This window comes from Myiozetetes cayanensis, unplaced genomic scaffold (genome assembly GCF_022539395.1).
Source record: "Myiozetetes cayanensis isolate MyiCay16 unplaced genomic scaffold, myiCay2020 scf9, whole genome shotgun sequence".
Taxonomy (NCBI): Eukaryota; Metazoa; Chordata; class Aves; order Passeriformes; family Tyrannidae; genus Myiozetetes; species Myiozetetes cayanensis.
The window spans coordinates 17,763,526-17,779,153 of NW_026088185.1; the positions used below are offsets into that span (position 1 = coordinate 17,763,526).

Below are 15,628 nucleotides of genomic sequence, written 5' to 3' on the forward strand. Positions count from 1 at the left end.
AATATTGAAATTAAAGAGTAGTTACTGAATATAAATTCCTCTTGTATTTTGAGACTGCTACTTCCTATGCTATTTTATGGAAATTCTCAGGGATCTACATGTTTGTAAAAGGCAAACCTGTTATTTCATGACTGACAAGTCGTTCCTACTCTCTTTACTTACCTTGTTACCCAGATGATTATTTACAATGCTTTTGAGGCCTGACTTGTTATTTTCAAATAAACAGACTATCTTGCAGCAATTACACTTTCTTAAATGGTTCGTGCACAAGCACTGTGGACAGTACCACTGGAAAAAATTACTGATGAGATTTTTGCTTTGTTTTCCCCCTCCAAAGGCTTTGGGAGTTTCCAGTCAAAATGACAGATCAACAATAAAGAAAAAAATTAAGGATATTAAAAAAACACAGGAAAAACTGGAAAAGCAGAAGGAAAAGGTTCAAAAGAAGGAGAAAGAAGTTCGCAAGACTGGCAGAGTGGTGGCCACTCTTGAATCAAGCTGCTAAAATGACCTTTTATTTTAGTGCAGACTTGCCTAATCTTGAGGTAGTTCGGCAGATTTGTATATAATTGTACAATTAAGGGAGGAGGGAAAGTGCAACAGTTTAATATGGTAGGTGTTTTTTTACTTTTTAATAGTGGTCCCTCCCCATTACAGCCCAATGAAATGAAATAATGTTTTCAGTATTTTTATTCCTAGTTGACTCTGCCTGTACTAATAGACAATAATTTAACTTTCTGCCTTAAGTAACATTTCTGCTTCTAAGACCTCTTATGCCCTTTTCATTGAAATTGATGTTTGTGGAAAGTAGAATATTGTATTAAGATCATTCCAATAGTAGTCAACTAGCATTTGGTAGAGTTGAATCTGATAGAGGGACAATAGAAAAATCCTGCCAACAAATTCAGTCTGTGACAGTCTGTTTATCTGTTGCCACTAAAGATGTATAGTAAAAATTAAGTTTAAGAAAATGGTAATGTCAAATTAATTTAAAAGAAAGCATGTATTTCAAATTTATGGATTATTTTGTTTAAATTCTTGTATTTCTGGGACTTCATTCAAAGTTCACTTTAGTAGCACATTGTTTTTGAATTCTGTGTTGCAATTTACTGAGAAAATAACAAGAAATACTAAGTAGTTTTCATAAACTACATATCCTAAGCATAATATTAAGTTTTCTGTACACTACCCGTATGGTGTTGGGACAAGGTTTAAACCTATAAATAAGATCATTTTTAACCTATTTTTCCTAAATAATACATAGTTTTATAGATTTATGCTATGAATAAGATCAATTTGCAATACATGTATTTCTCTTTTCTACCTGCTACAAGATTTTTGCGGACCAAATTTATATATTTGCTAATTTTAAACAATACTGTTTTTCAAACTTAAAATACTGAGGGAAGAATTGTAGGAAAAATTATCACTGACGCACTGGGTTTCTGCCTTGTATTTAAATGTTCAGTTGTAGACTACAGATTTTTTCTCTTTAAAGGAGGATTTGATTCTCAAAATAGCTTAGGACATGAATTGGTGTTTTGTATATTTACATACTATTTTCTAGAGATACTACAAAGAGCACTTCCTTAAATTAGAGTATTTCAGAAACATAGACTAGTTTAAATATCAGTTCCACCCTAAAAGAGACTAGAACAAAACTTACATAGTTTGTTTCTGTGGACCAAGTTCTCCTTTAAATCTGTGGACTGTTTTTCATTTTAATTAAATGAATGAACTTCACTGTTGGTGTTTCACATTCTTCTTTTTTTTTTTTTTTTTTTGTATAAATGTCTAAGAATTTCAGCAAAACGACTGTATGGAAATGCTTCTGCACACTAGGCATTTCCAAAATAAAGTTTGAAAATCTCAGTAATAATTACTTTTTCAAAGGGGTTATATTTCAGTTTGATGCATTAAGAAACTACTCTTTGGTCATTTAACTTACTACTTTGTTTTACTTTGTTTTCAGTAGCTTTGAGTTGTATGCCAGACTTACAGACCTTGAGCCAGAGAGGAATGCTGCCCCACTGGTAAAAGAGAAAGGAATTAGAAGTACAGAATCGTCAAATGCTCAGGATCACACAAGTAAAACCACCCTTCAGTTAAATCAGTCAAGAAGGTTGAGTGCTTTCAGATAGAACACAGAATATTGATATAACCATGTATTGCCTTTTTTCCCTTAAGCCTGCTGTTGCACCCTGCGAATGGTTTTCCCATGAAGGAGAGTAGTGGGAATAATGGTTTGAGCTGTTGTAGTTAAACAGGGGCCATGGCAGGGATGATGAACTCACCTGCCCCCTGAGCATAAGAACATTGGTTATCCCAGACCACCACATTCAACATCTGTCAGATGTGGAACAAGAAGGCTGCATGGAACGAGCTTAGTACCAAGATACACAGTCACCCAACAGAGTTTAATTTTTACAACAGTTTTAATGAATAAATGTAGTGATTCTTTCAAAAAAATTAACACAAACCAAGATTAATTTTACAGTGCAAGACGGAGTCCATTTGCGTACAAAACTGTTAATCTCAGTATTTTGATAGCTGAGCTAGTATACTAATTTTCTACAGTGATTCACTTCAACTTAACCAATGTACTAGAATTACTTCAGTATAGTAAGGGAAATACTAAACATGAAAATTGTCTTGAACTTCTCTTTAAACCAAAAGTTGTCAAAGACCAGGCTTGTGAGTAGAGTTAAACATTGTAAACCAAAATACTACACATTTGTGTTTTCACCACAATCATTTGGGGTGGCAGGTGAAGAGATAAATACAAATATAATTACACAGCAAGTTTCTAATAATCAGAATACAATTCGTAGTTAGTTGAGAGCTAACTCTTAGGCTTTATTTTAATAATATCTGAAATATTTAATAACTTTGTAGAAAACAAACTGTTAGCTTTTCTTCAGAAACATCTCTCGCAGTTCTCAGCTATTACTAAAATCAATTCAACTGAATTAATTAAAAGATGTAAAACTTAGCACAAAAGCAAGAATGCTTAGCTTCAAACCTGAGTTCTTAAAAGCCCTTGCTGTAACTTTCAGCTTTAGTTTAGCAAAAGCAGTAGCTGCAGGTGTCCCTTCCAGCATCAGTCCAGGCCCTATTTTACCACGTGTAGCGTTTCTCACGTACATCCTTTTGCAGGGCCAAAGAAGAGAACAGCTCTAGATTCTCCTCACTTGGTAGCCAAGCAGATTAAAAGTGTGCCAGTCACCACCTCGCATCCTTGTAAGGAAGAAAAGCAGAGGCCTCAAGATGCCCACAAGCTTGAGTGGAGCAGGTAACTCTACTGCTGTGGTGTCAATGAAGCTACAATAGTCCTCCCTCGGACTGTTGGTGTATATAGACCAGTCTGTAATTCACTCCAGATAAAGTGCTCTACATTAAGCTTGACCAGGGTAGAAACCCATTTCATTGTTTTGCAGAACTCAGCTAGGGAGGTAGCAGGTGGTAAATCTTCAATCTGGCTCAGCTACAACTAGAACAATTTCTAACATACCAGCTATGCCCTTTGTTTGCAGTATCTCACCTTCTGCTCTGCACAGAGATAGTAAACTTGCAAAATTTAGGCTTATTCTTTCTGAGGGGGATTATGCATGTCTGCTGCAGAACAAAAATCACAGAATTACACGCCATTAATATAACTGTGAAAAGGATTAATTCTTATTGGTGTTAACTGCATCACTCTTAAAACATTCAGGAATTACAGGGATCGAGGTGCAACATTCATGTGTATGATTTGAACAAAGTTGGCACAGCAGGCATTAAAAAAATTTCAATCCTTTCTTAAAAGAAGGAGTTTGTAGCTGAAATGTAACATTCAGTCCCTTATCTTCCCCAGTATGTTTTGACAGTTTGACTGATACACATTCTGCTCACCATGTTTAAGTTACAGTGTGACTTCCAGTTACTACAAAAATAAGACCAGAAGCACATCACAAGTCATAAAGGTATTTTCAAAAACTGTTAATTCTACTTTTTCTTAAATACTCCTGAGAAGGTAGCTTATATTGTCAAAGTAATAGAGATGCCCTATTAAGGGCAAATTTTAAAAAAATCTGTTTATTAAAATAGTTTCCATTTACAGCTGTAACCTGACAACCCAAGTCAGATCTTTTGAGGGCTAGAACGTTGATGCTGTGTTTTGGTAGAACCTGCAGAAATACAGGCAAATGCAAAACAACATTTCTCTACTGTACACAAGCCAGCATTAGTTGTTAATTCACAATGATCAGGGGAAGATAAGTTTTTCACATGTGTTATATATTCACATTACAAAAAAAGAAATTCAACCGATGCCCCATACCTGAGATACATTATACCAGTAGTTGCAGATAAAAATTAATTTTTTTTTATTTTTTTATCCCTACGGAGGTAAGCGTGATTTTTGCAAGTGAAAAAACCCTTGATGTAGGCAAGGTGTGCTGGTAACATATCTAACTTTCCAAAATTAGGCTTCAGCATGCTGAAGATAAAAGAATAGCAAATGCCATACGGGTGCAAAGGTATAGCAATAAGCTCCTCAATATTTCTTACACAATTTTCTCATTAATCTCTAATATTGTATAATGGAAAAATGCTCTGGTGAGCTTTTTCAACAGTTTTTCCATTAAAGCAATTTTTAATTATATGAATTAATACCAGATGCGATAGAGATTGCACTGATCCCTATAAAACCCAAAATACTGCTCTCTTGACTTAGCTCTTAAAGTAGCCAAAAATAGAAAATTAAACAAATTGTGACGTTCTTAAAATTTAAAAGTACGTACAGGTTTGGGTGTTTCAGTGGTTGTTGGCTTTTAATTTCAGAATAGACTATTTACACTACACCTTCTGTCACTCCACTTAAAATTACTTTCACATATCAAACTTAGTCACCATCTTGGTACAAATCAGGTCTTTTAAATTCCCTTTACAGACAAACCTACTTCTTATGAGCTGCCAAGGAAAAAGCTACATACTGCGAAACGTGGTCATGTCCTTTGGCTCACTGCTTGGCACACACCAATCATCTGCTTCATGGTTTGCTTTATAATGCTTCCAGGCTGCTTTGTTATACACAGGGAGCCTTTCAATGGATTCTGTTGATAAGGCCTGTAAGGAGAGAAGACCGTAACTGATGATTCTTTTTAACTAAAGTTATAGTAACAAACAGAACAAGGAGTTCCTATTAGCAGTTTAGATTACAGTTGTTTATAAATGTAAATGGTAAAGTGTTACATCATACCTTGATGTAAATAACTGCATCTGTACCATAGCCCTCTAAGGAATACAGTTTCAGGTCTCCTTGGAAGTACTGTGCATACAGACGTGATATGGGTAAGCCGTAACCAAATCCAGCCTGATCCAGGAAAAAAGGTACATTAACATTAATTGCATCAATCAGTGGTGTTTTCTGCTTTAACTTCACAGGTAAACAGACAAACTAAGCATGATGTTCAACAGTAAGAGGAGTTCAGATGTTTACTATAATGGCCCCCCAAAACCAGATGACTGCAATTATGAGAACTGTTTTATTCCTTTGTCAGGCAGGGCTGGTAGTTAACACTTCTTGTATTGTGGGAGCTTTTTGAAGAAGAGATACCATTGGAGAAAACTGCACTGTGTCTGTCTTATGTCTCATGGAGCTACTAATCTTAAGAACACCGAGGACTTAAGTTGGATACATTTCATCTGTAGTATATATAAAAAAGTTTTTATATATATATATATAACTTATATATTAAAAAGTATATATATATTTATATATATACTTATATTTATATATACACAGTATATATAAAAAAGGTTCAAGACAAAATGTCTCTGAATTTGTAGCTTATACTAAAATTCTGTCAAGCCCTGACTGTAGTAGCAGGACATAGCCCTGAAATGTTGGGCATAATTTTTTTCATTTACTAAAGTTTAGAGGTGATCTCTCAATGAGCATACACAACACTTCTCTGTAAAGATCTAGTGTTTAATGAGTTGCAGAGTCATCTACGTGCAGAACATTGATGCAATGTGGGAGAATAAATACAGGAAAGCTGTTCAGAGATTGTAACTGAGAGCTTAGGCTTTATTCCTTGTGCATCTATTACATGCACATGAAACCAAAGTAAATTCTTCATATGGCCTGTCACATCTATGCTCCTTCATCCTTGCTGGGGGACAGTACAATTGACCTCACAGTACAAATGAACTATGGCCTTGACCCAAAGTCATTGCTATAATTATTTTTCCATTCATTCAGTGGCTACAAAAAGAAATCAGTGTTCTGTCCTTACTCCAGTACATGCAGCATAGCTAAGTGTTCTGCTTGAGGTAGCTGATCTTTAGATGTAGTAGAGAAAAACAGAATCTGGAAACATTTTTAGTGTTTTATGCAATTTTCCAGTTATTTTCAGAAAAATACTCAAATTAAGCTATAACATTCAAATGGCAATACTCATTGTATCTCTAAAATCAGTACTTAATAGCTTTGGTTCAATGGTTTCTTTTGTGACCATTAAACATAGCCAAGATGCCAAGGTATGAAAGATTCACATACCAAAGGTGTAGCTCGTGAAGTCTCCACGCGAGGACGTGGTGCTGTTGAATACATGTAGTTGAACAGTCTGTCAATTTTCCTCATAGGAACACCACCACCACGATCACTCATCTGGAACAAGAAGGAGCATGTACCGTTATGTCCCTGAATACATTTTTATAAAAGACAGCTTTTCTCAAACAATAAAAAAGCCTGAGAAAGTTCAGGTAAAACATCATATGAAGTTGTCCCTGAGAAGTTACAGGTCTTCTTTAATTCCCATCTCCAACAATGACTAGACAGAGATTAATCCTTCCCTTTCATCCCTTATCCAAACCACTAAATAAAATACTACTGTAAGCATCATTCATGTTCTCCTGGAAGCAAGAATATTCTACTTAAATTGTGCATGGCTTTTATCTTTTGTCTGAGGTCACTATCTATACCTTTTACAAAATGCCAGGTTCTATTTTTAATCTTTATTCCTGCAGAATACTGCCAGTTAAATATAGTTTACTAAAACCTGTTACTGAAGGAGTAAATCAAAGGAGTTGTTTTACTACAGTTAAAGACCTATGAAAAACCCTCTGCTTGCAGTTGGTCTTTAAAATCCAACATGGATGTTGTACAGAAAAAGAAGAAACTGCAAACTGTACTTAAGGAGGTTTGATTTGTGTGGAATATACAATATTTTTCTTTTCGTTTTTGGGTTGTTTCACACCTGTATAGCTCTGTCATTGTCACTTAAAAAATGCTGATGTTAAAACTGTATGAAGATGCTCCTTCATTTTTAGTCATGGTTGCTTACAAGCTTGGCAAGACACGAGCATGACAAAAGCACAGGATGCTATTGCAGAGCCTTCAGTGTGACTGTGCAACCTCTTCATGAACTTCCTACCGATGCACTATGTGAAGTTCCATAATGGTCTTTCTACTTACATACCTCATCACATACCATCTACTGATGAACCAGATCACCAGCTAAAGTTAGTAATATGCTGCCTATGGCAGGGAAAAAAACACTGATCAAAATAACCTTCAAAGTAATAAAAAAAAAGTGGGTACCTTCACAGTTAAATCCTCATTTCCCAACGTGACGTGTACATGAATTGCAGGATAAATGCAGTGATCAGCATTATGTTCCATGGTGGCTCTCATTGCATTCTGCAATTTTCAAGTACAATTTAAATCCTAATTCACTTTGCATATTACCTTAAAACATCAATTTTAATTTTATATTAATTTAATTATATTAATTAATATTAATATAATGTGATATTAATTTGCTATTTCTGGTTTGTCAGTATCAGTATTTATATAGTTTATGAGAATACACAGACTTCAAATATTTACTTTTGTTAAAGGAAACATCTGAATAATTTAATGTACAGAGTTCTTGTTGTAGAATTCTTTATAATGACTAGTACATGCAATATGACACAAAGATCAAGAAAAGTCTAGGACTGAACTGCTTGATGAATGCTCTATAGGATCTATTACACATTTTACCAGATTTGAAGATATCCCAAAAATTGTGTATCTTATTCTCACTTGCTTTATTAAATAGTATCTTCATATATTTTAAGATTTTAAGACCTGTCTGTTCAGAAGGTGTCAAATGTATTCAGTGGCTAGGCAAAGGAGATGGATACCTCTTCCAAAGCTGTTCATTTTCTATACAATTACTGTTTGTCTAAATAATACAATTTAGCAATGTTCTTGCAAATAGCACGAGGTTTGCACTTGCAAAAACACACTGCTATCTAGAATTGGTTCAAAAGGTCCAACCAATGCAATCTCAGTAAATAAAGATGTATAAAAGACTTGTGTAATAATAAGTGCACAGACCTTGAAAAGTTCAAAAACCATGTGATAGAGGTGTGATGGCACATACACCACTTGCATGGGCTGTCCTGGTGATTTAGCTGGAGAAAAGAGAGTAAATAATTAAATAGCAAATGAAGTATCTTTTATTCGTTCTCTCAGTAATTCAAAATGTGAATCTGTATTGTTGAATTTTCAAAAGAAGGAAAATTTTAACAGAAATCTTTTGAAAAGTTGATGTTAATCAAAAGTCACACTCAAGATTTTCAAATGTTGCTTGTTGCTTTAGAAATTAATCTTAAAACCACTTTGGCATCACTGATCAGGTCACATATAGTTGCTTTCTATAACCCTTTGTATAAAGTATAAATCTTTGAAGTGTCACAAGAAATGCAGAGAGGGTGAGATGCGATAGTGTAGGTAAAGACATACAAGAAATCTTAGAGAGGGAAGGAGGCTGCTAAAATTTGTTACATCAACAGCTGGAGTGTCAAAAACTTTTCTACTGATTTCAGTTTTCCAATTAAAGGGAGGAATGGGGAAAGCCTTCTGCCAGATTTTAAAAAACCCAAACTATTTACAACAGTAGATAAAAGAGAACACGTTAACTACACGAAAGGCAGACGGAGGACATTTCACCAGCAGCTACTTCAGAAGAAGCCATCATGATGTTCAGGAGTGTGTCTTATATTCACTTACCGTTCAGCTCTTCAAGGATAAGTTCTGGAGAGCTCATGTAATATAAATCACAAAGGCTCTTGGCACTTTCATAGCCATCTATAATAAAAACACAGGAAGTTACATTTCCCCCTCCCACTTTTTTTCCTGTACAGTTTGCCAAAAAAGAAAAACAAAAATTGCAAGTACTGTGCACTGTCAGGGAGATTTTGCACTTTCTCACATTTCTTCTTAAAGTTGGGTTTATAGGAAAAAGATACAAATTGTTTTACACTTTAAATAAAACTTCTGCTCCAGGTAGAAAAGAACTAAGCAGTATATGAGTAGCAGGATGTGTACTGGCTCTTAGTACAGAGATTCATGTAAGTTTTCAGGATTCTAGTTCTTATCTGCTGAATTTACCTCTAATAACTTCAACAACATTGCAGTTAGGATCGATGCTTCCAATGTGTTTTGGATGAGCTGGATTATTTTTCCCACCAAACAGTAAAGCTGCCAAAAAAGAAAATATTATTTAATACCCAATATAATTATATAATTTTAGTTTACATCTTCAGCTATGCTAAATAATAATTTATAGGCAATCTATATTTCCAGTCTTAACCATACTTGAAAGATTACTATTAATAAATATTATAGAAATTGAATTGCGTTTATAAATAGCAAGGCAAACAGAGTACTCCTCAGTAGCATTTAAGTACACACTAAGCACTTAAAAATTAAAGGAAGATACAGTTGACATAGTACAGGTATCATTTCCCTCCTTGCAGCACTGGCACTCACAGTGCTGGTTAAGGAGCATTCTGATTGAAATGCGACTCATGTAGAAACGGTCTAAAAAATACTGCACGTTCTGCGAGGTCACTGGATCAATGCCAAAGCTTTCCTTGTATTCTATTACTCCTTGAGCCATCGTAGGAATTACATCATTGTGCCGATTCCGGATTTTTATCACGGTATCTGTGAAACTAAAATTAATACACTGTTAGTATTTCACTTCCAAGGGAATTTAATACTCTGGCAAACAGAGCACCTGCCTACAAAAATGAAGAATGTTACATGTGAAATATCACAGGTCTGCTTATTGCAGTTAGAAGACAGGTCAGACTTTACAGTGTATTTCAGGTGACTACCAGTGAAACACTTCAACTAATTTGACTATTTATAAAATTATTTATTTATTTATTTATTTATTTATGATCTCGATTACTGCCACAAGAAAAACAGTGCCACCGTTTTGATGCAGAACATCCCATGTCTGTCAGATGGCAGTTATGCTCAGCCAACAGTGACCAAAGCCTCTCTACAGAACAACATGATGTTACAGTGTTTTGTATCTTGTTTTACTGTACCCTCCTTTCAGGGACATTACTGCATCACTTAGGGGGTGACACTACTGCAATTCTTATGCAAAGATTTGAGACACATCAAATTATTCTTAACATATTGTTTTCTTGCCAGTTCTTCCACATAGTATTAACAAAATATTAATATACGTGACAGCAAATCCTTACCTTTGAACAGCCCCTGAGTCTTCTGAGCTTTTGTCCTTAAAGTCAAGGATCTCTTGAAGACTTTGGACGTACCTTTCAATGAAAGAAACGGGAAAAAGACCAATTCTAACATGCCTCCCCAGATCTCTTTGGTTAGCAATTTGTGGTTTTCCAAGGTTGCTTGTTTCCATGTCATAGTACCTGTCCACCGTGAATTTTGTTTAGATTCTTTTCAATCTATTCATGACATTTCTTCCAAAATTTCCAGAGCAATGAACTCCACAATTTAATTAGGATGCATAAAAGATTATCTTTGTATTTTAAACCCAGTGGGTGATCACTTATTTGCAGCCCCAGCAAGTTCCTGTTATTAGAAAAATCATTCCAGCTTATTCATGATTTAAGTATTTCTGCCGCCTCTTTCCTTAGATGCACATTTTTCACGCTGAAGAATTCTATTTGGTTTCTTCTCACGTAAAAATTGTTCCAACCCTCTGATTATCCCTCTTGGTCTTTTCTGTTCAGGACAGAGTGACTAAAACAGCATGCAATTCAGAGCAATAAAGGGCTAACACAGTCATACAATTATATTCCTCCCCATTTGTTACTTAGTTCCTAACACAATTTTCCTTCTTGCCCATCAACTGACATATTCAGAAAAATATCCCCAGTAGCATCAGAATTTCTTTTTCCATTGTAAACAAGCAAGCATTCAGGGAGAGGAGAGTCCTCCCTGTGTTCTACCTTGCATTTGTCCAAGTAGAAATCATTTCTCATTTGATCAATGTCATTTAGTATCATGAGAATGTAAGCATTTGTGTTTCATTAAGAGCCTTCCTCTTCATTGATAGCTCTTTTTATATTCAGTCATCTAATCAATCCCACTTATTCACTGGCAGATTTTCTGATCTCTTAACTTTAAAAGCCTTTCCAGATACCTTTGTGCCTGTAGCTGTTGCCAAGCAATCTCTTTGTTTTGCTTTCATCTTAACAAGTTTATACTTATGTGTAAGTTCCTTATTTGAAAGTAAATTTTACTTTTCAAAGAATGTCTTTTTTATTTCAATAGCTTCATATTCTTTCTATTGGTTTATGTTTTGGCTTTGGGAGCTTCCTATTGCTTTCCTTATATCTTCTACATCTTTACTATCAATGTGCAATAACCTATCTTGTAAATGGTTTCTAGTATGTTTTTGCAAGCATGTTTTGCAGGCCTTAGCCTACTTCTCTTGATTTCTTTAACTAGTCTCTTCACTTTTAGGTAAGTCCTCTATTTAACATTGTTCTGGTGGATTTTTGTGGTTTGTTTTTTTTTTAATTAAAATGTTTTGAATTCTCATACATGAGTGTCTGTAATACTCAGTGATTTTTAATTCCCTCATGAGTTCTCTAATTGCTGCTAAAGAGTTTTTTCCAAGTCTGTAAATTTAGTTCCTGATCTATACCACATTGGATATTTAGTATCTCACTTTAAATAAGAGATGTTCATGTAACAAGCCCGTGAAATGTTCTTTCAGTACAAAAGAATTAGTTCCTCCAACCTATGTGTATGCAGAAAGTATGAAATATCACTGTTCTTACCAGCTCTGCACCAGCTGAACTGAAGGTGTTCTCAGGAGGTTGTCTGGAAGCAGACTTATTTCCTTCATTATGTTTGCCAATCTCACAGGCAGCTCTTGTCGCAGAAACATAAATGAAGTCTTTTCACAAGCATTTTCAGATCCTAAGACCAAAATAAATACATGACATCAGAACAAAGTCAACATTTGTAGCAGAAAACTACACAAAGTCTTACTGTCTTGCATAAGAGGCTTGTGTCTTGGTTTCAAACTTGACTCGGCTGGGCTGGCAAGGCAATGTTTCTTTCATGGCAGCAGCCCATTTGTATTTCAGAATTTACCTCATATTTATAACCTACCAGCCCTGTTAGAGTAAGGAGAATCTGCAATACACAAAGCAATAGCTGCAGACTCATACTATTCAACTTTAAATGCAGCTTTTATCCATGTATATTGTACATTTTATTTGCAGCAAGCATTGACTCTAACCACCACTGATCAAAGAGTGCGTCATTCTGAGCGTGTCGGAGAGGCAAATGAAACCAGCACAGGAAACTATTTATGGGAAGGGTGCTTGAGAAAGTATCGTGGTCCCACACACCCTGCTTTTGATCATTGATCTTACTGAATTACCATAACACATACTGGAACACTTTCAGAAAATAAATTCTGTAATACTAATCTTGTTTTCAACTAAATTTGTTGTAGTTTAAGTTCACTGTCTTACAGGAATAGAAGACAGATGAACGAATTCACATGAATACTGAGAAAGAAATGAAAGTAGGACAGCTACTGTGCTTATCTATTGGCATAGTAGTTTCCCCATACATTTACTTTTTAATTTTTTTACATTTTTAAAAGCTAGAAGTGAAAATATTGCACCTGTTGATAACAGACCTGTCCTTCTTTACAGACAAATGTCATCTGCGTGGGTGGCAATGAAACGTGGTTATTAAAATCAAGACCTGAATTTACTCCCACAAAGCTTGTTTTCCTAGGCAAGGAAGGAGGGTGCAGTGTGGGGAAGAGGCTACGAAATGCTGTATGTCACTCTCAGCCAGACTTCTGTCTCGACTTCACGAGTGTCATGTAAACAGCATCTGACCTTACTAACCTGTTCATCTTCTGCACTGAAGTACATACCTCAGTCTGGTGTTTTACAACAACATCTCCTAAAAATTAACTCTGGTGTACTGCTCAGTTCACTCCTTCCATCTGGCAAGGGGGAGTGTCTTAAACAGGAAAAATCGTCATCAAATTGAAATGGACTACCTTCCTTTAAAGCATCCAGATTCAGATACATTATAAACTACAGTGATGAAAGAATGTCAATGAACTTAATGAAAAAGAAATTCCTCCCCAATGGCACTTACCAGTATTATATTTCTGCCCAGAAACCTTTCATTCTCCCTAGTCAGACTGCATTTCAGGCATGACTGTTACTGGTCTTTCCCTTTTCTTGGGAAAAATTCCACAAACAAATCAGATTAAAGGTATTAGAACATAAATATAATCTTTAAATGCCTCATATAGTCAGCAAATTATGTTCCACAAAATAGTTAGGTTGTATTTTTGCAATCCTGGGTCAAATATGGAAGGCAGTTTAGGGCAGGACTTTGTTGAATGGGCAAATGAGTCTTTCCCTGTGCAGCTACAGTCCATCTAGGCAAAGAATGGATAAGACTCCTACAGAAAATACTGTGGGCTTTTAAGCCAAGATATGACTGATGTATGTGAGTCAGACCTAAATTTGCTTATGGAATATTTCAATTTTTTAAGTTAGCATTACCAGATTGCATTATTTCCTCTTTGAATGCTCTCACTAGAGCAAAAGGAGGCAAAGAAAGCCCTAATGAAAACACCATCAGATTATAATGGCTACAGAATGTCTTAAAGACAAATACTGTCTCAGTCTTGCACTCTACTCTTTTTCTTTGTTATTAGTTTTTACTATCTGTAATTAAATCCTTAAACAAAAGAGAAAAAAAATCTAAAAGTTTTCAAAATTATTTTTACCCTGTGTTCAGGTAACTAAAAGTAGTTAGATAGACTACTTTAGTAGTAGATAGACTACTAAAGTAGTCTATCCTTTGACACAAGGGAATAGTGTGCCTTGAAAATAAACACTGATTTTAAGGTAAGCATTATAAGTATTTAGTGGTAAAATAATGCAGGTCAAAGCAAACTCTGAATTACAAGATTCTTTGCTTATAAGTATGGTAGCAACAGAACATATGGTGGGGTTCCTGTATGAATCCGGAGTTTTAAATGTTGGATACATTTCATTGCCACAAACAAAACGCTGAATAGATGGATGAAGTGACAGCAGATAGTTAAGAGAAAGTTTTCTTTGTAAATCTTCCTACTTATACAAAGTCTGAGGCTCTATGACTAGTTGTCCGTTATGTTTTACTTACAAAAATATATAAAAAGCAATGCAACTATTAACAAATTAGATGCTTATATGCAACACTTATGTAAGCATTTATGTGCACCAGAGTGCCTTGGATACAGAAACAACGTTTTGTAGAACGGCCCCAACCTCAGGCTTTGAAAAGGGTTCCCAGTGAGACTTAACCTTTCCCTGTGTGGTCTTTGCTTTGAAGCAGAATAGAACAATTGCTGTGATACCTTTTGTTTCCAAGCAGACAGTCAAACCTGGAAGCATTATGAGTGGTTTTAGTGAAGAATATAACACCTAGTATCCTGTTACTGATTTGCTCATTTTCAGTGCTAGATTCCGAATCTTCCAGGATGGCTCTTGTTCTCTGCATCCTGCTCCTTCTAAACCAGCAAATTTTGGGTAAGGTGTTTCTGTAGGGCACAGACATGTGACTGAGAAATGATGACTGTTCCAGCCCCTCAGTGCCATCTGAGGTTAAACGTTCCAGGTGTTTGGAACATACTTTAAAAGGTCACACGCTGCCAGCTTGCAAAAGGCTTAACCAGTCTCACCTGAGTCACTGCTCTCACACTACCAGCTGTCACAGCTGTCCCCACCCTCTCCCATGCAGGTTCTGCAGGAAAACGCCCAATTGCTCTGGTGGTGCCAAAAAACTGGAGTTTTCAGCTGAATTTCAACCTTGTCACACTTCCAGTCTACGGGAATGCGCCAACTGGGCTCCCTTGTCCCAGAAGGAAGCAGGGCCTTTTTCTGCCGGAGAGCACAGCACTAACAAGGACAAGCAACAGCGGGCAGCGCTGACAGGGTGGGGGTCGCGGCCGCAGCCGCCCCGCTCCTCACAGGCACCTGCGGGAGCAGGGGCAGCGGTGGGAGTGCGGCCCGGCAGGGACTCACCGAAGTCCAGAAACTGCTTCATGGAGAGCGGCGAGGGGGAGAAGCGGGAGTAGAAATCCACCTGCTGCGGGATGGAGCCCGGGGCGGCCCCGCGCAGCAGAGCGCGCAGCAGCCTCATGGCGCGGCTCCGTCCGCTCCGCTCAGCTCCGCTCAGCTCAGCTCAGCGCAGCCCGGCCCGGGCCGGGCCCCAGCCGCCATTTCCCGCCACGCCGCTCCCCCGGCCCCTGCCCAGGCCGCCTCCGCCGCGCCGCCAGGA

The 15,628-nt window shown here is 36.6% G+C and overlaps 2 protein-coding genes across 7 annotated transcripts in view; one reads left to right on the forward strand and one right to left on the reverse strand.

The window, feature by feature from the left end:
- Nucleotides 1–1,743, forward strand: part of LOC126652929 (neurabin-1-like) — a 41,574-nt gene extending 39,831 nt beyond the window's left edge. For all 6 annotated transcript variants that reach the window (XM_050340175.1, XM_050340171.1, XM_050340174.1 and 3 more), the window contains one exon: nt 338–1,743. In XM_050340175.1, the coding sequence (XP_050196132.1) occupies nt 338–505 (168 nt within the window). In that variant the 3' untranslated portion in view covers nt 506–1,743. The remainder of the gene's footprint in view (nt 1–337) is intronic.
- Nucleotides 1,744–2,416: 673 nt separating this feature from the next.
- Nucleotides 2,417–15,627, reverse strand: PDK1 (pyruvate dehydrogenase kinase 1). The gene is made up of 11 exons (XM_050340227.1): nt 15,373–15,627; nt 12,097–12,238; nt 10,537–10,608; nt 9,806–9,990; nt 9,425–9,514; nt 9,044–9,121; nt 8,369–8,445; nt 7,586–7,684; nt 6,542–6,652; nt 5,240–5,353; nt 2,417–5,106 (listed from the first exon to the last, which is right to left on the reverse strand). Exons 1-11 carry the CDS (start codon nt 15,488–15,490, stop codon nt 4,966–4,968), a joined length of 1,227 nt encoding a protein of 408 aa, XP_050196184.1. The 5' UTR covers nt 15,491–15,627; the 3' UTR covers nt 2,417–4,965.
- Between the last annotated feature and the right edge of the window lies 1 nt (nt 15,628).